The sequence below is a fragment of the Schistosoma haematobium genome, chromosome 2 (genome assembly GCF_000699445.3).
Source record: "Schistosoma haematobium chromosome 2, whole genome shotgun sequence".
In the NCBI taxonomy this organism is placed as follows: domain Eukaryota; kingdom Metazoa; phylum Platyhelminthes; class Trematoda; order Strigeidida; family Schistosomatidae; genus Schistosoma; species Schistosoma haematobium.
In genome coordinates, this window is record NC_067197.1 from 43,998,002 (window position 1) to 44,024,836 (window position 26,835).

The following is a 26,835-nucleotide window of genomic DNA, read 5'->3' on the forward strand; positions in this document are numbered from 1 at the left end:
AAAATTTGGTAAGAAGAAAATATGTACGTGGGTATTATTCATATGTAAATACCATGAAACAATTGATCTAATTAATCACTATGTAAATGTTATTATCACATGATCAATCTAAATAGTTTACATTTTCCTAAGAACTAAATAAGAGATCAAAAGTACATTTTGGTATTGAAAATAACTCTTTATTTGTTCATGTTGATTTATTGATAGTGTATAAAATAACAATGATGCTCCTTCATTAACATTTTAATTTGCTTATATCTCTATTTAGCCCCTAGATGCCTTGATATGGCTTGAGGGTGGGGAGAGATAGCTCTCCCTCTCAAAATACTCTCACATGGTCGAGGAAGTCTTACTCACTGCTTTCTCGTGGCATTACTGTTGTTTACGAAATTGAGAGGACGAAAAGCGAATACCTGGCGCTTTAAACGGATTAATGGACACGTGTAGGGTCCACCTATAAGATTTGGAAAACCCTCATTCCAGACCGATGGTGAACATCGGCTGCAGGATCCTGAAGGATGAAATGGTCTGTGAAACAATAGTTGGTCGCCGGCTAACATGTGACTACATCTCCTTATGTTGCTCCATTGCATTGTGGATCAGACCTTTAGGTTGAAGGCTTGGGGTGTGGTCCCCTAAGAAAACCACCTGTTTCGGTTTGGGCACCTGGGTAGTATCACAGCCCACATACAAATCAAGTGACCTGTATTCAGTGTCTCTTTGTACCAATATTTATATGTTCAGTTAAATAAATAAATCTATTTAGATTATTGAATCACTATTTACACACGTTATTCGATCGTCAATGATTATTTTGATGTTCACTTACGATATACAAGAAAAAAAGGAAGCTGAGAAAGCCATTTGAACATATATTCTTCGCGGAACATGTTGGTGTTTGAAGCGGCATGATTGTTGATACGCGGTTTCAGTCAGTATATGTATATGACGTTTAATTTTAAATGTATAAATCCAATGATAAACTTCATTGAATATAGGTCTCAAGTTAGAACAAAATAGTTTACCATATAATCCGATACTCCTCATTGATTATCCGAATGTCATGTAGATTCCTGTTGGATGGAAGTCCTATATTTCAACTATCGAACGATAGTTTAGCTTACAATTGATTGTATATAATCTGCAGGATACTTTAGACCTAATTTTCTTTCTAGTTGTGTAAAATCTTAAGGAATCTGATGTTTTCAGTAGGATCTAACCAAACACCACCCAGCTCCACAATCTGAGACTTGACCACTAAACGTTTCAGGCAGCAACTAACTTCACGTAGGACTGACATATTTGCAGCCGATTGATCACGAATCAGTGACAAATGTCATGTTTGTCTAGTCCTTGGTGCTGATGGAATTCTTTCAATGAAGTTTCAGCATGGTTACTTGTCAATGTGACTCGGGTTCGAATCCCGCACTTTGAATCAGTTCCTCCAAGATAACAGGTGCACTTTGCTAACAAACGGCAATTAACACAAAACATAGTTTCAGCACTTCCTACCAACCTTAGAACATCCCAACATCATGGATGTGATGCTGATGCTTAGATCGGTGGTCACATTTGAATTTGATCGATAGGACTTTATCAGGATTTAGGATTAGACATACATGACATTGATAACTATTCAGTTATTCTTTAGTTATAAATGAATACCAACTTTCTGTTGTTGCTTCATATGATGTCAGTTCATGACGAGAACTATGGACTCCTTAGTTGTAAGTTTAGTATTTCAACCAATGAACGGTTAGTTTGTTTTACAACTAGTTGGACGTCACAGCCTTTTCTCTCTATCTTACAATACTTTGATTTGATTGCATCATTAAGCAATTTTTATGTTTGTTTGTTTATTCTTTTTTCTTTCTGTATAAAATTATCAGCGGCAGAAAATGAAATCAGTCAACAAGATTTAGCAATGGCTATCAGTCGTAGTTTGGCGTATATATGGCAAACATTAGAGAAATTATTAACAAGACAAATTGCTGAAGTCTACACAGATCTTGTTGGACCATTACGTCAATTAGTAGAATCTGCATCTCCATCATCTGGTAATTTACCAGATCAAAATGATTACAATGTGAAAATGAAAGAATTTCTAGTAAGTGTAAATTAAATCTACAAACTATGAATTGCACATACTGATTGTATGAAGCCGATAATTTACTAGTTATGAAGTATTCTACTTTAAACAGGATATGTTATAGATCCAAATTGCTGTTGATGAAATCTGGTTTAAATACACGAATGTCCGGCGCTTTAACCGAGTTAGTGGATATAGAAGATCAACTTAGGGGGGTTGGAAAACACTGTTTCCAAACCAATCGTGCACATGGGCTCCGCTATCTTGAGGGGACAAATTAAGTATGAACCAATTATTGGTGATCGGCTGCCGTGGGACTGCATCTCTCGATGTTACTCCACTGCCTTATTGATCAGATCTTTAGGTCAAAGGCTCCGGTTGTGGCCCCCTGAGAAAACCACCTGCTTCAGTCTGGGCACCCGAGTAGTATCACAGCCTACATACAAATCAAGTAACTTGTGTGGATCATATGTATTCGGTGCCCATTTGTGCCAATATTAATGTGTTCAAATAAATAAATAAAGTACATTCATGGGTCAATATTTATTGCTCTTATTTGCATGTATACTCCCACTGTAAAGTAAATAAGTTTCATTATAAAGATACAACCTACAGTAATGTCTTTCATTATCTTGAAACTCGAATGCAAATTATGACTGATGCTAAGTTTAATATCCTGAAGTTATTCATGATATATATTTTTTATTCATTCATTTTGACTAAAACATAAAAACCAGGATACAACAATCTGTATGATTGAAGGTTGCTTGGAATATATCTTGAATTCTTAATATAAATGGGGATGGATCGTGAACATTAGTGTTTTGGTTCGTTAACTTGAATGCTACTACTGATTCGTCTTACTCGAATGGAACGAAGGATCAATGATACAGAGACTCGATAGCTATCCTGGTCCGTTGCCCCCCAACTCTGCTAACTCGATTAAGAAGTCTTGGTAAGGTGTAGAAAGTGTATTCTACCGACAAACAACAGATAACAAATCAAGTCAAGCACACAAATCAAGCGTATTTATAATCGATATCGTCATGAAAAGTTTTGAACATTAATCAATAAGTTCGTCAATTGACTGCTATTTAAACATTCAATCGATAGTTCATCAATTGACCTATTTGCACATTTAATCGATAAGTTCATCAATTGACCCCCATTCAAATATTTAAACATTTAATCGATAAGTTTATCGATAAGATAAAATTACAAAATATGAGTTTTGGGGATCTATTGTCCCCAACAATCAGCTTCTTCTATTATTTGTGGTCTAGTAATTTAATCATTTAACTGTTAATAATTGACTAGTAAAGGTTTGTGATTTCCCAATGTGGATATTTGAGACTACTATTGATTACTCTCCATTATCATATTTGCATCCTTAGCGGATTACTCCGACATGACATTTAGTCACAAATTATAGTATACCTTAGTGGATGTGTTGTTGATTGGACTGTAAGGTATCGAACCAAATTATCCATCTGAAAAGACCGTAACGGGACGAAGAACGCTTTTTTGTAGTTCACTGCTAGTCAAATATCAAATATAATATTTCAATAATCATATCATAATTTTGAATAGTATTCTCTATCTACATATCTTATTCAATAAATCTTAAAGTTAGACATTAACTTCGTTGGATGCCGGCTGGCTCAGCGGCCTAGTATTAAAGCGGTCGCATGCGAGACTGATAGGTCCTGGGTTCGAATCTCGCGAGGCGAGATCGCGGATGCGCACTGTTGAGCAATCCTACAACAGCCGTCCAATGCTCTCAGGTTTTCCATGATGGTCTAGCTTCAATTGACTCATGATCTTTATCCAATTCACATATATATATATATATATATATATATATATATATATATATATATATATATATATATATATTCATTTGATCAAGGCATATGCCATATCTTCTTCTTGAATTACTGATGATCTCTCTATGATTCATTGAATCATTACGATAACTTCAGTTATTGTTGTGTTTTTTTTTCTGTTTCTCTTTAATAACTCTTATATTTTGATTTACTAATTGATAATATAATCTAGAATTTGAAAGAAATAAGATTAGTTTCTTGCAAATAATCATATTATATTCTATTTTATTTCTAGTTTGTTTATTTGTCTATATAAGTTAGATTCAATTGTTTACTTTAGATGTATATGTTTAGTGATCATTTATAGTTATAGGTAAATCAAGTGAATAAGTTGTTGTGTTTATCTTCTTCTTTTATCATTACTACATCTTCCATCGTCGTCATCATCATGATCTTCTTGACTGATCATAACAGATTTCTCTTGTTATTAATTGACACTCAAAAGTATTTTAAGGTAAACAAATGTAAGAATAGGTTTAATGTGTTTACCAATAATTTTTCAACTACTAATGATAGAAGATTATATTACTGTATAGATGTATTAGAAGTAATAGATGGAAAAGAATTTGTACGAATTATATATATATAAATGATTATTATTGATAGAATAAGTTATAGATAATGGCTACTTTAATTGTATAGGCAAATATAATTACCAGAGCTTAGATATGCAAATAAAATGAGCTAAAAATACCCCCAAATTCCGTGGTACGGCCGAGTGTGGGGACAGTCAGTTCTCCCTCTCAAATTGCTCTCACATGGCCATGCGTATATGGTCACTGCTAGGGAAGTCCTACTCACTGCTTTCTCATAGCATTACTGTTGTTTACGAAATTGAGAGTACGAAAAGCGAATATCCAGCATATGAACCGGGTCTGTAGATATGGAAGATCCACCTATAGAAGTTCAAAAACCTTGATTTTAGACCAATGGTCCACATGGGCTCCAGTATCCTGATGGAACAAATAGCATATGAACTAATTATTGATGACCGGCTACCATGGGACTGCATCTCATTAAGCTTACCTACTACCTTGTGGATCAGACCTTTAGGTGGAAGGCTTGGGGTGTTTCCCCCTAAGAAAACCATCTGCTTCGATTTGGGCATCCGGACAGTATCACAGATTATATACAAATCAAGTAACTTGTGTGGCGTATATGTATTCGATGCCCCTTTGTATCATTATTTATGTGTTTAAATAAATAATAAAAATAAACTAATGAAAATTATTGTCATCATGAAGTATCTCTTCTAATGAATAAATTGAACGATAGTTTCGGTAAAGTGAAATAAATATTCAGGTTCTCCTGTTGTAATTGATTGTTAGTTGATACATCAATATTGTCTGGAGTTTTGAAGTAATGCCTGAATTTAATTCTTGCGAACCATCATCTAATTATTTTCTTTGTCAATTTTAATTGTTACTAAAATTAATGATATTAACGGAAAACGTCTAGAACTTTAAAGCTATCGGTTGTTATTTAAATACACCTTGATTTATATAAATAAACCAACTAGATAAATGATTAAGCATAAATTACTTATGAACTATTGGTTTATTGTACTCATGATCCAGACACGCATTGTGACAGTCAGTGATGCGTCTAATTAGTTTCTTTTAAGCGGCAGGTTTTCTTAACTCCCTTATCAAAGACATATTCATGTGCTTAGCTTCGAACTGTACTCTACTTGTGTGGGCTAGTGATACTAGTCAGGTGCCCATATTGAAGTGGGTGCATCATGGTTGGAACTGATGACTAAGTTATTGAACATTAAACATCTTAACCACTGAGTCACCAATTAAAATCTTAATACTTTAAAACTATTGTATTTTGTAGATAAATTGTATCTCATATTTCCGTTTTACACTTCATTCGATGTTTGAATACAGAAGGTTAAGTATCAACTCAAGCTTCGTGGAGCTTGTTTTACGTTCGTATACCCGGGCACCTCGTGGCACCGTCTGGTTTTGTTGGTGTTGGTGCCGCATTAAGGTCAGATCTACAACACGTTGCTGAGAGCAGTTTTGCCCTATGCTTGTGAAACCTGGCCTCTCCGAGTTGAGGATGTTAGACGACTCTCTATTTGATCATCGTTGTCTCCGATGGATTTCCGACATCCAGTGGCAACATCATGTTAGTAATGCAGAGGTTCGGCATTGTGTGTTCGAGAACAGCAACGATTATTCAATTAGTGTCACTTTTTTGAAACACCGACTTCGGTGGCTTAGATATATCTTATGGATGTCGTCTCAGAGAATTCCACGTTGTCCATTATTTGTCGACTCTGGGACCGGTTGGAAAAAGCGGAGGTGGTCAGTATATGACACTGTGTCGTGGTATGAAAGGAAGCTGTATAGGACTTGCTTCTGTTAGTCCTTCAGGACTGCCTGCTTGGGATCCTAGTAATGGTGCAACAAAGTGGCTAGAGACGTTATCGGATATGGCTTAGAATAGAAGCCAGTGGCGATCCTGCTGTAACTTGCTTTTACTTTCTTCATAAAAGTAAACGTAGCTTCTTTAACTGAAATAATTCTTTCTGGTTGTATTTTTGTTAACTGAACTGTCTCTCCCATTATTATTTCACTCTCATGCATTAATTTCTGTTTTTTATTGTTCCTTTTATTATACTCACCTCACGTTCTCTATCTCTTCACAACCTTATTATTATTGTATGACCCATATGTATTTGTTGCCTCGTTGTACTCGATTGGTCACTGCTTCTCACTAGAACTCCAGGATATATATCTTGAAGCCAGTCACCGGTGAGCATATGTTGATTAGTATCAGAAGGGGTTTTGTGGAGATTGTAGTAATTTTAACAGTTGAGATCATATGTCAATTGAAGCTAGACCACCACAACAACAAAAAACTAATTTTGTAATTCCGTATATTTAATTTTCTTATAACATAACTTCTTGATCTAAGAATATATTCACTTATAAATTGTATTAATTTGTATTAGACGCAATGTAATCAACTTGTCAATACTGGAGAATTAGCTGCAGCTACAAAATTATCCGATGTATGGCGTTCTGATGCATTACGTTGTTTAACTAGTCAACTTAATGAATTAGGTGCACAAGTTGTATTAGCTGGTCGTGCAGTTATCCTATCAGCTGATCCAAATTTACAATTACAACCTGGTGGAGCTAGTTTGAAACAAGCCACGTCAGATCATTTTCTTATGATGCGTCAACATTGGACAGATACTGCTGAACGTATGAGGGCATTAGTTGATGAAGCTGTTGATGCTAATGCATTCATAGCTGCTCAAGGTAAGTTGCACTTATACATATCAAATGTTCTTTGGACTTTGTAATTCAGAACAATTGATTACTTATTGTTTCATGAATTAATCATTACTTATGTGTTAAAATCCAGTTGTTACAAGTTGTATGTTAAATAACTGTGATCTAATACACAATGATGCATTTATTTAATTTGCTATACCCGTGATCACCGGGTAAGTAGTAGTGAGGTTGGATGCAAGGTACTAGGGAATGATGGTAAATCAGTTGATGAGGTTGTAAATCTTCATCGACTGAGATGGTCGGGTCACGTGTTACGTATCCCTGAACACTGACTGCCACGACGCGCACTTCTGACTAGTGTTGGAGAATGTTGGAAGAAAGTTAGGGGAGGCCAAACGAAAACGTGACATCAGTGCTTGAGGTCACTAACTTCTGGTCTGAACCATGTTGGTCGATGCAGACTACTTGGTTGGGTTGCGTGTGACTGTCGTAACTATTGATTGGAGACTATGTGACATGACTCAGAATCGATCACAATGGCGTATTTGTATGCACTCTCTATCTTCACTTAAACTATGAGATTAAAATCCTTCATGTCTTTCTTTTTACGAACTAATTCTTTCTTTATGTATTATATCCTTATACACAATCTTTCTTTTATGTATATTACTACCATTGAATTAACTACTTCTATGAATTTGGTGTTCATGTTGTTGTGCTAATGAGTGAGGTGTGGCAACTTGGACCGATGCATATATGTGTGTCTGGGCCTACATTGTAGCTGAATGACTAAGATATGACTTTGAAAATAGTAAAATCAAAGATTGTTTATATTGCGTCATGTAAGTGTGTGTATTTACTCGTTCCTGATGTTTTGGTACCAGATATATTTTTTATTTCATCAATGTTAGTCCAAGTTTAACTTACTTACTTACGCCTGTTACACCTCATGGAGGAGCATAGACCGAGTTCAACTTTAAAGTGATGTCAAATTTTATATTCTTCTCATTCACTAGTTCAGTGCCTCAATGAATAACAAGGTGTCTGTATTTTACACTAATTTGTGTATATGTGAGTCTCTTAAATAGTGTCCGTTTCATCATGATCACATATACATTTTCTATTATGTCCTAATCCGTACGAAATCAGATCTACAGTTTCTTACTACTTGTTTTCGACTATCTGTCAATGGTACTAAACTGTTATTATGTCATTTTATTTCGATTTCTCATATTAGCAATCACTTTTCATGAGATGTATTGCTTGTAGGTCGCCAGATCTACTTTACTAGTTATTGCCACCAACCATTATAACGTAATCTGTTTTTAGTTGAGAGTTGTATTAATTATTCCTCATTTCAACATAATTAAATAACCTAGCTTTATCCATAACAGCCGATTTTGACATGAACTAACCTTAAATTTATGAAATGTTCATATCCATATATCAAATTTAATGAAAATATCTGACTTCATTCGTTATCCTCATTCATGATTGCAATTCTTGTCACAATAATAGTGCACGATTATTTATTTATTTCAACACATAGATAATGGTACAAAGAGGCACCAAATACATATGCGTCACACAAATCTCATTCGATATGTGTGAGGGCTGTGATACTGACCGGGTGCCCAAACCGAACCAGGTGGTTTTCTTAGGGGGCCACACCCCGAGCCTTCGACCTGAAAGTCTGATCCACAAGGCAGTGGAGCATCGTAAGGAGATGCAGTCCCATGGTAGCCGATGACCAACGATTGATTCATACGCCCTTTGTTTCCTCAGGATACTGGAGCCCATGTGCACCATTAGTTTGGAATCCGGTTAAAGCGCCAGACATTCGCTTTTCGTCCTCTCATTTTCGTAAACAACACCCCCGCCACGGGAAGGCAGTGAGTAGGACTTCCCTGGCAGAGGCTATATACGCGTGGCCGTGTGAAAGCATTTGGAGAGGGAGAGAGGACTCTCCCCACTCTCGGCGGTACCAGGGCATTTGGGGGCAGTGCACGATCATGGGCTCCAGTATCTTGAAGGAAGGAACAAATAGCGTATGAACCAACCTTTGGTCACCGGCTACCATGGGACTGCATCTCCTAACGATGCCCCATTGCCTTGTGGGTCAAACCTTAAAGTCAAAGGCTCGGGGTGTGGCCTCCTAAGAAATCCACCTGCTTCAATTTGGGCACCCAGGCAGTATCCCAGCCCTCACACAAATCGAATGATTTATGTGGCACATATGTATTTGGTGCCTCCTCGTACTAATGTTTGTGTTTAAATAAATAAATAATAATAAAATAGTACACGATCATTACTATAACCATAAAAATTGTCAAACGAGACTATAATCTATGAACGACATTAAGCGTTTCTAAAAGTGACCTTGAGTGTAATTTCAGCCAGTTATTATGTTCAAAATAGGGTTAGTAATGAGGATTAGGAATTGGTTCAAAGTTAGTTTTTGAAATTTGGATTAAGGGTCTTCATTACAAACTTAGATCAGTTTTAATGCGAAAATGCTTTGTTTGTCATATGGCTGAATAAGGTCGGCAAAAATGTCCAAGAGATGTTATCTTAGATCTGATTGATTCGCTCGTAAATTATAGTCTCGTTGTTAGTAAAAGATATCTTCCAATCGTCAATACAAGCCTTAAAATGACATTATTTAATACTCATATTTCGTAGTTAATCAATCATTGAGTAGTGGCTAGCATTACGTTTGCATAGCCCTTTAGTGCAGATCGATTTCCGTCTATTAAGTTACAATATAACCATTGATTTGAGTAACTCGACACTGCGTTCACTATGTTGAAATGTTATAGTCTCATCCCGACTACCTTTACCCACCTAATAATCTTATTCTATATAAAATAGCTAGTTTCGAGAAACAGTTTGTACAAGGTATATTATAAAGACCTATTGTTGAATATTATTCATTTGAAATGATTTTCCCCACAGTAATATCGATTTGAAATATATTACCACGCGAATACTTCTCTTATATTAAAGTCTAAAATGCTGTTTTAGAGGTACCAAACTAGTATAAACCAACTATTTACTACTCTATCTTTTTCATTTGTTCTTCTGCTACTGACAACTAGTTTGTAATGAATAATAATCTAATAATCATGAGTCACTTTATTGGAAATCCAGTTCATCTAATGCTTTACAATGTCAATCTTACTTGTAATCACTTCAGCTTTTGTAACCTAGTGTATATCCACCAAGGGTTTCACAAAAAATTTTGTGACCTTAAGTTAAGTACACAAACCTCAACCTAATAAGTGAATCACTTTATTATTAACGATTGGAATTAGTGATGACAACAATTTGACTAAGTAAAAAAATGTATTATCGGTTATTAAAACTACAATTAGGTTCTGCGTGAGAACCATGATCAGTGGTTGGCGGTGTTCAATGATATGGTTCGAAACCACTAATAGTGGAGTGAAATTAGTCACTGTTGATCTTTCGTTGTATTTTAAGTTACACTTTTCATCCATGCATACCTTATCATTCTGTCCTTCTGAACTATTTTCTCAACATCATTTTGATCATTTGATCTCGTCAGGCTGATATAATATGATAGCTTTGGTTAGATCCTATGTTGATTCTGACTAACCAACTAAATAACATTGTAGATATGCTTTTTCACTCGATTAGATGTACATTTACAAAACTCAACAGATTAAGAAAATTTCAACGGTTGAGATCATGAATCAATTGAAGCTAGACCACTATAGAAAACCTGGAAGCATTGGACGGTCGTTTCGTCCTATTGTGTGGTCAGTCAGCTACAACGTAGGACCAGACACATATGTACATCGGTTCAACTTGCCATACCTCATTAGCACAACAAGATGAACACTGGATTCATAGAAGCAGGTACTGTAATGGTAATAATATATAAAAGATTGTGTGTAAGGATATAATTCAGGAAGAAGGAATTAGTTCGTAGAAAGTTAGGTATAAAGTCATTTCAATCCCACGATTTATGGGAAGACAGAGAGTGTACACACCTACGCCATTATGATCGATTCTGAACCATGTCACCCAGAGTCTCCATCTATTGGTTACGATAATCACGCAGACCCCAACCAAGTAGCCTGCTTCTACTAATATGGCTCAGACTAGAAGTTATCGACTTGAAGGACTGATGCCACGTTTTGGTTTGGCCACCTATTGTGGGACTCCTCAGCAATGTGCATCCATGATCTCTCCTTACGAGAAAAAGGTTAAATGAATGGTAGTTTTCATAGTTAGTTTTTAAAAAAAATACATTTTCAACTTATAAGATATTACTTATATTACTTATAAACGAAGTGTTTTGTTTTATAAACCTTATTATCTCATCATTTAACCAGATATATAATATGAACTTATGACCTGATTATATAGTTTGTTTATCAATTACAATATAAGGTTGTGGATTATTTAGTATATATAAGATGTGTTAAAGTAATCTGTGTCCTTATCGAAATTTCTTTTATTTTTTCTTTGTCAATTATTTTGTATTATTTATTGCACGTTATTTTTGTTAACGATTAAAGGCAATGCTGAGATAAAACATCAAGTTTTAAGATAAATGGCAAATAGGTTGATATGATTGTATATCTTCATTATTGACTGAGATAGTTAAGATATATACAAACATATGCCTCACTACTATGCGAAGATGAATAGTGATTAGCAGTGGAATCCAGCATAAAGCGTGTTTCGTCCTATTTGGGACTCGTCAGCTCGATGTTCCTGCATCTCAGAATTGATGTTCACTATGGAGCTCGAACTCAGAAGCATTCGCTTCAAACTCCATGACGTCCTGATAGCCACTTGCTTGTGTAATGGGCTGATGTTTAAATTCACTTGATATTGTGTTATTTGAATCTTCCCATTGATGTTTAGGACTGTAATTGATCAGTCTCTTATTGGTATACGTACATACTGTGCGTATTGCTCCATTTCACAAACATTATATGCAAAGCTGGATAATGGCTAGCAGTGGAATCCAGGACACGTGTTTCATCCTGTGCTGAACTACTGCTTACTTTGATGCAGGAACTTCGACAGGATAAGAGAACAAGTTGGAAGAGAGCTACGGGTGTCCAAATTACGACACTGTTGATTTTTTTTTACCTGAAGCATGCTGCGAAGCATCACATTTACCTGATTTGATTCCGAATAACTATCATGAGCAATGTTGAGTGATATAACTTAGAATTAGTCATAAGTTTCGATCTTGAGCTCAAATGCTATCTTGTTTTCTATTCATTAAATCAATTCCTTCTTTAGTCACATTATGCCTATGTCTCATCATTTATTTCTCTATTACTATCAGTAACACTGTAGTGAAGGAGAACACAGGTGAGCAAAACGGAATTATATTTAGCACAAAATTACAGAGTTACTTGGTAAAATAGAAAAACTATACTATAATACGTAATTCGCAAAATGTTCAATAATTGTCTCGAATTTCGTTGTTCTTGCATTTCCATAATAAATGCTCTCTATTCTCGCTCTAACTTTCTTGATCTTCCCCATCTTCTGCTGCCAGACATTACATTCCTGACTCGCGTCATATACTACTTATATCAATGTAAGTAGCACGCAGCACAATACTACTGCTTATGATATTGTAATTCTGATTTTAATAATTCCATTTCATTGTACTCATGTAGTTTGGCAACTTGAACTGATTCAACTTCTTCATATTTAGTTAAATGACTATTCTAATATAAATCTTATTTATTTTGAAAATAAACTTTCATAGATCCATATATGTTGTGATGCGTTTAAGCATAATTTTCTCATATTAGATCATAGTATTTGTTTGATCCATATTATTCATGTTTACATTTCGTTGATGTAAACATATCTATGCTATAATACTTGATATTTATTTAATATGTATAAAGTGGTTTAATTTTTTTAGAGAATAAGTATTTCAGTATAGGGTTGTAGCGATTGTTGAGTTTAGATTAATATAATGAATGGGTCAATGTTAGACCATCATGGAAAACCTAGAAGCACTGGATAGCCCTTTCATCCTATTGTGGGACTCCTCAGCAATGTGAACCCATGATCTTGCACGCAGGACTCGAGCCGAGCACCTTCAGTCTCGTGGACGAACGCTTAATCTCTAGACCACTAAACCGGTATCCAACGATGTGAATGTATAACTTCAACTAATCCATGATATTTTACGACCGTCTTGCATTGTCATCAATGAGTAACTGCCTCACAGCAGACACGGTTGAACTCTACTGGTCACGGGTTTTCACTAGAAATTCAGGAAATCCATTATGAAGCTAGTCACTAGTGAATACATGGCAATCGGGATTGTGGATGCGTGCTATTGAGGAGTCCCATAATAGGACGAAACTTCCATTTAGTGCTTCTAGCTTTCCAATTAGTTTTTATTTTTTAAAAATACCTGAAAAGTAATCAGAATCACTACGTATACGTATCTATTGATAATCGCTTGATCGAGCGGAATTGACAATGAAAATTTATGTTTAATTCAGTGCTATTGGTTTCTCATCACTTGAATGTTTCTGTAACTAAACAAAAACAAATATTCTTAGCTTGATAAAATCATAGTTCTAATAAATATCCTACTTAAAACACGTACCGAAAACTTATTTTTTATTGTATCTACATTATATTTCATATAAGATGTGACACTTTGCTATGTCAGTCAGTCAGTCACAACGTGGGACTAGGCATATATGTGCATCGGTCCAAGCAGCCATGCCTCATTAGTACAACAAGATGAATACTGAATTCATAGAAATAGTTACTTCAATGGTAGTATTGTATAAAAGAAAGATTGTGTATAAGGATATAATTCATGAAGAAAAATTAGGTGATAGAAAAAAAGATATAAAGCAATTTTAATTTTACTGTTTAAGGGAAGACAGCAAGTTTACAAACCTACGCCATTGTGATCGATTCTGAACCATGTCACATACAGTCTTCAACTATTGTTGGACCGCAATCAAGTAGTTTGCATCTACTAACATGGCTCAGACTAGAAGTTAGTGACTTTGTGGACTGATGCGACGTTTTGGTTTGCCCACCCCTAACTTTCTTCCAACCATCCCCAACATTAGTCAGCATTACGCGTCGTGGTAATCGGTGTTCAGGCATACGCAGCACGTGGTCCAACCATCTCAGTCGATGAAGATTCACAATCTCATCAACTGATTTACCATCACTTTCTAATAGTCTATGTCTAATCTCAGTGCTATCTACCCGGTGATCCCAGCAGATGCGAGTAATATTTCTAATACATCTGTGGTTAAATACTAGTAGCTTACGAGTATCTTCTACTCCTAATGGCCACGTTTCCCAGCCGTAGAGTCGAACAGAACGCAGTATACTTTTCCCTTAATTGATAGAAGGAATGACAAACAATTCACATTTAACACGCAGCGTTTCATAAGATATACACAATAAGTTTTAACTACTTTGTTAAATTTCCCAACCATGCAAATAGGTAACTAGTGTATCAGTATTCTTTACACAAACCTTTTCTCGGAGATAATTATAGGAAATCTCCCTTCATCTGGTAGATTAGTCACATGTATTATCCACTAAAATTCGTGGCATTTTAGATATCTGCGTTAATAACCTGTCACCTATAGACGTAGCTGACATCGTTAGCATCTAAATTAACGGTTTCTTAAAGAATTCGATTGTACCTATTAAATAGTTAATTTTCTTTAGTTAAAAGGCTTTTACTGAAATTAGTTTGATTGGTAGGTTATATTCATCACAATAGTTCTAATGGTTAAAAATCTGCAAAATTTGAGGGTCCTGTGTTCACTTTTAGGCTTGATAATGGGTAAGCACTGCTAAAGAATTTCGTTCTAAGATGAAGCAGCTGTTCAGGGCTCCTTGGTTTCCATTGGTACCCTAACTAAAACTAATCTGTGACGTATCGATTTATAGATTATTTTTCTTTCAAAATTATATCTGCGTCAATTCCAAATTCCCTATAGTATCATTGATTTGGCAACACTAAATAAGGTCGACTCGCGCAAAATTGTCCATCACACATCGGGTTATACTGGTCATCCACAGAGTTTTAACATCATGTTGCTTAATCTTTAGAGCCCAAGTGAATCTCGTTTATCAAATAGTATTGCCGGCACTACAACCTCGAGACAGATCTTATGACTCTAGGTGACTGAACATAATCATCAGGAAACCGTTGATTAAGTTGTCATGTTTGTCAGCACTTCTAAACAAGATGTAACTTTAATTCAGAGATGATTAAATTTCTTTTCGGACTCACTTGTATGAACCAGCGCGAGAATCGGAAACCTTACCTGTTACCATTTTGACCCTGCTAAATTGAAATATATACACTAGTCTGTTCTTAAGTATTGATAACTAACGTCAACGCTGTTTGAATCCTGTCAGTTAATCTGCATCCATAGTTTTTTTTAAGATGACATCTAAATATTTCAGCTTACATTTATGCCACAATTGTTGTATAATATGCATCAACTTGAGTCTTTTCAATTTAAATTACACTTTCTACTTTGAATACTACAGAGATTGGAATGTTACGTGATTCGGCCAGAACAGAAAATAGTATTGCTGCAATATCAACAACTGGTGTAGTTGAATCTACAACACGTATTGCAAGACGAGCAAATCGTGTACTTCAATTAATCACACGAGAAGCAGATAATAGCGAAGATCCATTGTATGTTGATCGAATGAACGATGCTGTGAAAGCTTTACGATCAAGTGAGTGTTATATAATACATATGGTTTTTCTTTTTGTTTGTGTTATGTATTTCGAAAAAGGCTTTTATAATTGCGAATTAGGATAATAAGATAAGGATTAGTTGTTCATCATTTTGAATCCGAACAGTCATTGGCCGTCAATTTTCCTTACAATTCACGTAAACCATAAAGAAGCTTGTAAATTATTCACCTAATAATACTTGTAGACATTGGAAGACGATTCTTATCACAAACCACTATCAATGCAAAATCATTTAAAACCATTGAATAACAGTTAATTCCTAAATGATAGTTGAATTGTGGTTAATATTAGAATTGAGGACTTTGGTTTCGTCGTGTTCGTTGTCTATATTCAAGACTGAATTTCGATTAATCTTTAGTGATTGCTGTGCGTTTTGTTAGGATCTCTTTAATATTACCAGTGTCACAATTTATAGTTCAACGGACAACACGTTTTGTGTATCTGCCTGCTTGGCACCTATTTTTAAGTATCACTTGCTCAAGTAATTTCTTATTCTTTTCAATACAATGTGTGCATTCATTATAATGTATCCCCTCAGAAGACTTGTCTCCTATGTTGCAAAGATCATTATTATTAACAAGTTTTGATCCATCTTTTTGACATCACTCCGGCTACTAGTTATATTTAGACGATGGCATTTTGATCGCATAAAGTACAATTGGGTCGAAGCGGTACGCTTCTTATATGTGCTAATTCAGTGATCTATTTTCCATATAACGTTTACCAGTTTGTAAGAATGCTTGTTCAAGATGTAGCTTTCTTTAGTTATTTCCAACCATTTGACTGTTTCTGGTTCGTAACAACTTCTCCACTTTAGTGTGCAACAGCGGTTTAGTGTTTAGGGTGTTCGATTTCCACCTCAGATTCGAATCCCACTCTACTTAGATTTCGTCACTGAGCTTGTGTAACATCACTTAATCTCACTCATAAAAATGTTACTCACATATGGTTACATAAATGCATCTTTGGTAAATGAATTACATTATATTACATCTGCTTTTGAAATCCTTGTAAACATTGACTAGTAACTATAATCCAAATGAAGTCCAAAAACATTATAATCCATTGTACTAAAATATTATCTAGTAGAAATTTTATGATATTAAGAAGAAGAAAAAAAAAAATCCGTATTGTTGTTCAGCCAAACCCTGTTGTGGTTTACTTACCTCTTTTATTTCCAAACAAATAAAACATTTCACATTTCTAGACTCTCCCCCTCTCTCTCTCTTAACTGATTTCACTTCTTGTACATCATTAATAAGTGTCTGTGTTTGAGTGTGCTTATATATATATGTATGTATGTAGGTAGGTAGGCATATGTCTGCAACGTATATTAAAGATTGTACATTTTGTTGTTATTATAAGATAAAATTTGTTCCAGTGATTGTATACGTTCATGTACCTTAATGTTACCGTTATGTCCGGAGTGGTAATAATTAATCACCTCGCTACCGATTTTTTTCTCTCTCTATTCCTTTGAATGAATAAATATATTCGTATCTGTGTGTTTACATGTGTGGCTTTTCCTTGTTCCTTTAATTACTTTTAGCACGTACTGTGCTGATTCATTGAAAACAAAACAAAAATCAATACTATTTATTATATCATGAATATATGTATACATGTATATAATATTTAGTAAAGTATTGGGTTCGAGTCTCACTATATAATAAACACTAGGATACAGATATATATATATATATATATATATATATATATATATATATATATATATATATATATATATAATTTGAGAAGTCCTAAATAAAGGACAAAATGTACACCCTATTTCACACTAATAATATACTAAACATTACTAATGTAGTTTTATGGGGCTGTTTTTATTTTTCTAGTTTTAACATGAAAATCTCACCATAATTGTTTTTCAAGTTATGTCATTTCGGAATAAAACCTTTCTGTAGTATATATATACATATAAGTTTAACATTAAACTGATATAACGCATTATTTATATTTCCTATTAGATTCAGTAGTTGTTTGCAGATATTCACAGTTATGTAATATACCCTTGTGGGCCAGGGTAATTTTACATTGGTTTTCAGGAGAACTAGACACCATCCGGACTTCCACGTGACAACCCAAACAGTACAGCTCAACCCCGTTTAGCAGAGGAACCAGATACCGTATAGGCTTTAACCCTACAAACAGAATAGTACAGCTCAATCCTGTGGCGCAACCACACAGGTGTCAAGCACCCTGGTGAACCGTTCGCACCATTCATATACACATTCACTTCACATCTATAATAATTATTCCGATTAATAATCGCGTGAATCAATTATGCACAACACGAATAGGTCGAAGTTGACCTATTCCGCTAACACGACAGTCAAATTCATTAATGTTAGCAGTGGCGACATGCCTTACAATGTCCCAATGACAATGGCCTCGGGAACACTGAAAAGCAACCACCAGTATGAATGAAATCGGTTAACCAGCAAACCGATTTTGTGCATGAACAGTCAGCAAAAGTTGCCAAAGTAGTGCCGAACTATCCACAATACCAATGGCGAACCTCTAGCCTCATATGAGACCTTCAGCTCTACATAGCCATATAGCTTATAGTAGTTGTTTCCACTATTGGTGAAATCATAGTTCTAAATTATGCAACTATTCTATTGACTTAAGGGAGATAAAGTATACCGCCTTCATGTTTGCTGAATCTTCATGAATTGTTTAACTGAATAGGGTGGTGGATGGTGGCTAGCAGTAGAATTTAGGATACTCGTTTCGTCCTATTTAAAACTGGTTAGCCGGATGTATCTAGATTCCAGAGTTGGTATTCATTCCCAGTAACTTCCACTTTAAACGTCATCGCATTATCCAGTTGGCTAATGAATCAAGGCAGCAGCTGGCTTATGCAATGAGGTGAATTTCAAGTCCTAGAGTAAACATTAATTCTGGGATGTAGGTCCACCCAGCTAACGAGTCCAGAATAGGACAATATGGGCGTCATCGACCTTATTGATAACCACTATCTATCTCTGTCTAAAATGCTCATGAATTACTGGCAACATAGAGACAATCTGGACGGGATGCACATATGCCAATAAGAGACTCGGAAAATAGGAACACTGTAATTTCTACAACGCATTCTGAAAACACAAATGACTGGTGAAAATAAAGATCTATTAACTCTCTAAGTCACATCAAAAATAATTTGTCCTCATTTAAACCGAATAGACTTGTTTATACAGTGATGTATAATTGGAGATTAGTTCATAAACATCATATAAATGAAAAGATACACAGTGTTACCTGTAAAACTGTACAGAAAATAATAAAAAATATCATTGTCACACCAAACGAAATTTCACGCCTTTCATGTTGAACAAAATTCATACTTAACTGATATAAAAATATTGATCTGAAATTATATCCCATAGTGAATGTTGGGGAAACCCGGAAAATTCTTCGAAAAGCATTGAATAGCAGTATCTCCGACACATCTAGAAAGTGAAGAGTCACGTGTCACATCTACTGTGGTTAGTAGCGTTCTCGAATTTTCCAGAAGCCTAAGGCCGTTTGAAATGCTATAAATACCTGAATTTTTCTGTCCATAAACGAACCTTGGAGTAAAGAGTTCTTTCCACATTTAGCTCCTTTGTTGTCGTGATCAAGTTGTTGTGGTTATAGGAGAATTTAGGAGACAAATCCAAGCGTTCATTTAGAAGATTTATTAGTGAATAAAAAGTCACTAACTTCTGGTCTGAACCATGTTGGTAGATACAGACTACTTCGTTGGGTTCCGCGTGACTATCGTAATCAATGGTTGGAGACTGTGTGTGACATGGTTGAGAATCGATCACAATGGCGTAGTTGTAGGTGCAATCTTTCTTTTATATATTACTACCATTGAATTAACTACTTGTATGAATCCGGTGTTGTTCATGTTGTATGGGAACTTGGACCGATACATATATGTGCCTGGTCTCACCACTTCTACTTTTCCCTTTTTCAATAGCTATCACACCAATGGTAAATGATGCTAAAGGTTTAGTAACAAATATTGAAGATCCACGTATGCATGATCAATGGCGTTTATCAAATCGTAATTTATTAACTGCTGTTAATTCAGTAAAACAAGCTGTTAGTCCATCATTTAATAATCCTATTAATTATTATCATGAACATTATCGTCCAATATCTGTACATAAAAATGGAATTAACAGTACAAATACAAGTATTAGTAGTAATAGCTGTAATAATATACATAACAATAATAATAATAATAATAATAATAATAATAATAACAATAGTGTCTCATCATCTAAATCATCACAAGCTTCTATTAAAGAGACAACACCTTCAATTCCTCTTCGAGAAATGCAAGAAATATCAATTACAGGTAAGTACCTCTGAAGTATTCTCTTCTAATCTTCTTTCCTTGAATATTTTATTTGTTTTGTTTATTGATGATCATATTCTAAGTCACAGTTATGTAGTTCATTGGATCATTTTTATTGATCCGTATTCTTTCTTTTGTTATATAATTAATGATTGAATTGAATTTTGTAAACACTATTTTCCAACAAATACTTTGACAAGCCCCTGTTACTCCTAATGGAGCATAGGCCACCAACCAGCATTCTCCAACTCACTCTGTCCTGGGTCTTGTTTTCTAGTTCCATCCGATTCTTGTTCGTTTTTCTCATGTCTATTTCCATTTCCCGGCGTAATGTGTTCTTTGGTCTTCCTCTTTTCTTTTGGCCTTGAGGATTTCCTGTATTCAATACAAATTCTCTTTGATAAACTGGTGGCCAAACCAAGAGGGTGGCATTAGTCCTTGAAGTCATTAACTTCTAGTCTGAGTCATGCTGGTAGATTCAGACTACCTAGTTTGTGTTCCAATGGTTAGAGACTGTGTAACATGAATCAGCATCGATCACAATGGCGTAGTTGTATACACTCTCCATCTTCACTTAAACTATGGGATTAAAATCCTTCATATCTTTCTTTTTAGGAACTAATTCTTTATTCCTGTACTATATTTTTATTTCAATCTTTCTTTTATGTATTACTACCATTTAATTTACTACTTCTAAGAATTTTGTGTTCATTTTGTTGTGCTAATGAGTGAGGTGTGGCAACTTGGACCGATGCATATGTGTGTCTGGTCCTACATTGTAACTGATTGACTCTTTAATAAACGATTGTTTTTATTGTATAGTTTATCTATTTGCATGATCTATCCATGGACAAAGAGTGAATATAGTCTACATCTTCCTACTCAGTAACTTCATGGCCTAATGTCACATTTTGATTTGATCACTACTAGACTTGTTCCAACCTATTCATTCACCAGACTGTTTAGAGCATTGATGTAGACGCTTGTTGAGTTTACGTAATTCATGTCTTAAGCACTTCAGTCAATGAAGCTTCACAGCGTTATTAATCAATTCGTCATCTTTTCCCGATACCCGTATACCTTGTCTCCGTATTCAGTGTGTCAAATAATAGTGACCTACAAATATCTTATACTTTTATAGCCCATGTTTTATAGGCATTAAGTAAACCAGAGAGAAATGCTACGCAGTATACTCGGTCGTTCATTTTCAAATGGGATATCTCATCAACGCAAACGCAACAAGTGATTCATAAAGAGACTTATATTTCAAGTATCACTTCATTACTTCCCTTTTATAATGGGATTATTTGATAGTAAACTATTCATGTCGTATTCATGGTGTATGATATCGACGTATCATACATTTCATACTAAATCTAGGTGTCTGTTGTACTTTATTTTAAAGTGAACAGTATCTATATTTTTCTCCATCCATTTTCATTTCATTTCTTCGCTATTCTCTAGATGTTTCTCATATACCATATTCATATATTGACAATAATAATAGTAATGATTACATTTATCATACATCACATTATCATCATAAACCTGTGTACGAAATTAAATTATCTAATCCTCTTCATCATTCACCATCATCACCACCACTGCCACATCATCAAAAACAACATATCACTACTACCAGTCATCATCATCATCATCATCATCAACCTTATTCTTCACCTACACATTCATATCAACAATCTAATCCACTTCATCAAGCATACTCACCTAGTCACTACACTAATAATAATAGCAGTAATAATAATCTACATTCACCACCATCACCCCTTTACCAACAACAAAATCATCACTATCATCCTCATAACCATTCAAAACATCATCATCATCAAACTGGAAACATAAATACTTATTTAACAATGAAACAAAATAATGATTATTTATGTACAGGTATATATTTTTTGTTGAATATCATTGGGATAGATACGCATGTTCTTGATCTTGTGCATAATAATCACTTTAAGGATCATTTCTTTCTTTTCTATCAGTCTTCCTTTCTTCTTCCTCCTCTCTCTCGTTTGTTTTAGTACCAGTGTTTGTTCATTTGATTGCATGACAGTTAAAAAAGATTGAGATGATTTCTGTTAGTTTTTTTTGTCTGATATGAAAAACAAGTAAACATGCACTGCTTTTATCTTTCCTGTGAAATGCTGTTACACTGATTATGTGTATATCATTATTTGATAATAATCCTTCTTGAAGTCTTCGTTATTACTGTTATCATGGCTATTGTCATGGTAACTACTTATTTATTTAAACGCATAAACATTGGTACAAGGAAGTATCAAATAGATATGCGCCATATAAATCATTCGATTTCTGTGAGAGCTGGGACACGGCCCGGGTGCCCAAAACGAAACAGGTGGTTTTCGTAGGAAGGCCGTTCCTGGAACCTTTGACCTAAAGGTCTAATCCACAAGGCAGTGGAGCAACGTCAGGAGATGCAACCTCGTGGTCACCGGTCACCAATAATTGGTTCATATACTATTTGTTCCTTCAGGATCCTGGAGCCCATGTGCACCATTAATTACAGTACGAATACAAAAATTGGATATTATTTGTGAATTTCATAAGGATGTATTAAGGTATATAATAATAAGGGGTTAATGCTGTTAGAATGTTGATTATACTATCTATCTGTTATTATTACAGTCGAAATAGTAGACTTTTAGTTTTTTTTTACATCTTCTACACATCGGTTATATGCGTGAATATCGTATGTTCTTGTATGCTTGCATATTGCATTGGCTTTCAAATATTAATATGTTTCTTGGAAATTGTTTGTCTTAGTTTATTTCTTTCTTTATGTTCTATCCTAACACATTGTTTATGGTATTTTTCAGATGAAGATCGACAACAACAATCTGGTACTATTTCTTTAGATGATGCTGTATCTACTACAACAACAGCAGCTGGTGTTCCTGCACGAACTAGTACACCTGATACGGAAGTTGATGAAGAATTCAACTTTCCACCACCTGAAGAAAATCAACCAATTATGGTCAGTGAGAATTATATTTATGTTTTCTTTTTAAAACCTGTCAAAAATGATTTATATAAGTTCTCACCAAGATTTGAACGATTAGTTTCTCAAATGAATTGAATATCAACCAGGGTAAATTATCCAACAAATTCTGTATTATAAATTTGGGCTAGTTAAAATACTATAGGTAGAGTAGTACTGTGGTAAGTTGTAATTGCTTTCAATTACTTCAGGTCATCTACATTGTCTTTTTACTTTACATTGACCAGTTAAGATATAAGGTTACTTTTCTATATAATTTATTCGTTATTATCATAATAATCTTTTCGGTTATATACCCTGATACGTCCGAGGGTGGGAACAGTTCACTCTCCCTCTCGAAATGTTCTCATATGACCACATGCATACAACCACTGCCAGGAAAGTCGTACTCCCTGCCTTCTCGTGGTATTACTGTAGTTTACGAAATTGAGAGGACGAAAAGCAAATTTCCAGAGCTTTAACCAGGTCGGTGGGCACGGAGAGTCCATTCAGGGGAGTTGGAAAACCCTCATCCCAAACCAATGGTGGACATGGGCTCCAGGATCCTGATGGAACGAATGGCGTATGAACCAATTATTAGTCATTGGCTACCATGTGACTGCATCTCCTGACGTTGTTCCTCTACCTTGTGGATCAGACCTTTCGGTTGAAAGCTACGGGTGTGGCTCTCTAAGAAAACTATGTGATTCGGTTTGAACACCCGAGTAGTATCATAGCCCAGACACAAATCAAGTGATTTGTGTGGCGCATTTATATTCGGTACCCCTTTGTACTAATATTTATGTGTTCAAATAAGTAAGCTACTGAAATAAAATAAGTAGTTAAATTTCACAGTATTTTGAAAGTAGTCTACAGTAGTACAATCACACATAACATAATTGATCAGATTTAAGTTGATTCTGTGACTTATAATTAACCAGGATTTAGGTGTATTAATGTTTACACTGTCTAGTCAAAACAACAGTTACTAATTTGTTTATCAATGACTCATATCAGAAGGGTTTTTTTGTGGAATTCATCGTAATTTCAATGGTTGAGATCATGAAGCTAGACCACCATAGAAAAACCTGAAAGCACTTGACGATGGTTTCCTCCTATTGTGGGCCTCCTCAACAGTACACATCCACGATCATCATAGCAAATCGGCTAACCTAATTGTATTAGGTTAGTGAAACTTCATCAGTTGAGATGGCTGGGACACGTGTTACGTATGCCCAACGACCGACTACCTCGACGTGCTATGTTCAGTGGTATAGAAGTAGGTTGGAAGAAAGCTAGAGGCGGCCAGACCAAAACATGGCACAAGTGCATGAAGTCACTGACAAGTGGACTGAGTCATGTTGGTAGGTGTAGACTACCTGGTTGGGGACCGCGAGATGATAGCAACCGATGGTTAGAGACCCTGAATGACATGGCTCATAATCGTTTGCAATGGCGCAGGTGCATCCACTCTTTGTGTTCTCCCAGATTCTAATCTTCTGAATTTTCTATGTCCCTTTTTTCCTCTTTCCAAATTTATTTCACTGGATTATACTCTTTAAATAACATCTCCAAACCCTAATCTTCCCGATTACTGCTTATACTCTTGCTACCTCTACCACTACGGGATTTGAATCGACAACTACAACTCTGTGGTAATGTGGTGTGGCAACTCGAACTGATGTACGTACGTACGAAGTTCTACGTTGTTACTGACTGACTGACTGAACCTAATTGTATGCTTTCCACATTGAGAGTTTAAGTGAAGTTCATTTATTTCCAAAATACATTTTAACCAGCGGTTGACATTTTCTATATGAATATTAATTTGAATAAACAAAATTGGTGAGTGTTATAATTTCATCGTAAATATTTTTAACCATCCTATTCAGTTTTCAATACATTGACTTTACAATAGAAATCTACTACTTCACATTGCCATTCATTAATTCCAGAGACTGGTATCACACTTGATGTTTCTTTAATTCAATTCTACTTTAGTTTCTATCACTTATGGTAATCGGTGTTTGGGCATACGTAACACGTGGCCCAACCCTCTCAGTCGATGAAGATCCACAACTGATTTACCATCACTTTCTAATAGTCTGTGTCTAATCTCACGATTACTTATCCGGTGATCCCAGCAGATACCAGTGATATTTCTAAGGCATCTGTGGTCAAATACTAGTAGCTTACGAGTATCCTCTACTCTTAATGGCCATGTTTCGCTGCCGTAAAGTAGAACAGAACGGACTGCCGCGCATTATACTCGTCCTTTTATTGATAGACGGATATCTCGTCTTCGCCATAGGTGACGTAAGTTAGCAAAAGCCAATCGAGCTTTTCGAATTCGTGCTGAGATTTAGTCAGACACCAGCCCATTAGTGCTGATCATACTTCCAAGATAAGTGAAGTTGTCAACGCGTTCAACTACTTAACTCCCTATCCTTAGTTCGGCTGTTGACGTAGACCAGTCCTGAAGCGACAACTTGCATTTAGAGGGAGAGAAGCGCATTCCAAACATTCTGGCATTGTTGCTTAGTGCTACCAAAAGACTTTGCATTTTATCAGCGTCTTCAACAAACAGGACTATATCATCTTTCTGTACTATATCCTTATTGCAATCTTTCTTTTATATATTACCACAACTTCATTAACTACTTTTATGGATCCGGTGTCCATCTTGTTGTGTTGATGAGGCATGGCAACTTGGACGGATGCATATATGTGCCTGGTCCTACGTTGTAGCTGACTGACTATCACTTATGGGTTATAACTTGAATTATCATCTCTAAAGTGTAATCCAATGCCTCCATCAGCGGATCTATTCTCTATGCTACGTAGATTCATGTTGAGTAGTAGCTTATAATATCTCATCGAATTCCGCCCATACATATATATTTAAAGGTGAAAACATTTTGATTGAAAGCAACTAGTTTGATAAATTTTCCACTTGTCTAACAGCTTGATTATACTATGAGTTCATAAAAACAAAGAAACCAGGAATAAGTCAGTTTTGTAGATCGTACTTCTTTTTTTTGTATACTTATTGATTCAACTATTAGTTCCTTATTGATTTATAATTTTAGGCCGCTGCTCATGCATTACATCATGAAACACGATTATGGTCTAGTCGAGATAATGAATTAATTGCAGCAACTAAACGTATGGCTGCTTTAATGGCTCAATTAAGTCAAATTGTTCGGTAAATATTTTAATTTTATCAATTCAATTTGTTTATCTGTATACATGTTGTCATGGTTTCTTTGTACATATAGATTGATGTTCTTTTGTAAATTTAATTGAATAGTTAGAGTGGAAGAGAATATACTATCTACATTTAGTCTCGACCGTTGTTGCTACCTTGACGTGGTGGTCGAGCTTGTCTAACCTAATGAACCAATAGAGCTATACTGGCTGGAACAATCGTTCCTCAAGG

At 35.3% G+C, this 26,835-nt stretch overlaps 1 protein-coding gene across 1 annotated transcript in view; it reads left to right on the forward strand.

Moving 5' to 3' along the window:
• The window catches only part of MS3_00007047 (uncharacterized protein), a 68,446-nt gene that overhangs the window by 24,557 nt on the left and 17,054 nt on the right, over nucleotides 1-26,835 (forward strand). Inside the window, exons 9-14 of the mRNA XM_051215303.1 lie at nucleotides 1,890-2,107; nucleotides 6,941-7,253; nucleotides 15,786-15,983; nucleotides 19,991-20,374; nucleotides 23,236-23,393; nucleotides 26,486-26,601. Of these exons, the coding sequence (XP_051068511.1) occupies nucleotides 1,890-2,107; nucleotides 6,941-7,253; nucleotides 15,786-15,983; nucleotides 19,991-20,374; nucleotides 23,236-23,393; nucleotides 26,486-26,601 (1,387 nt within the window). The remainder of the gene's footprint in view (nucleotides 1-1,889; nucleotides 2,108-6,940; nucleotides 7,254-15,785; nucleotides 15,984-19,990; nucleotides 20,375-23,235; nucleotides 23,394-26,485; nucleotides 26,602-26,835) is intronic.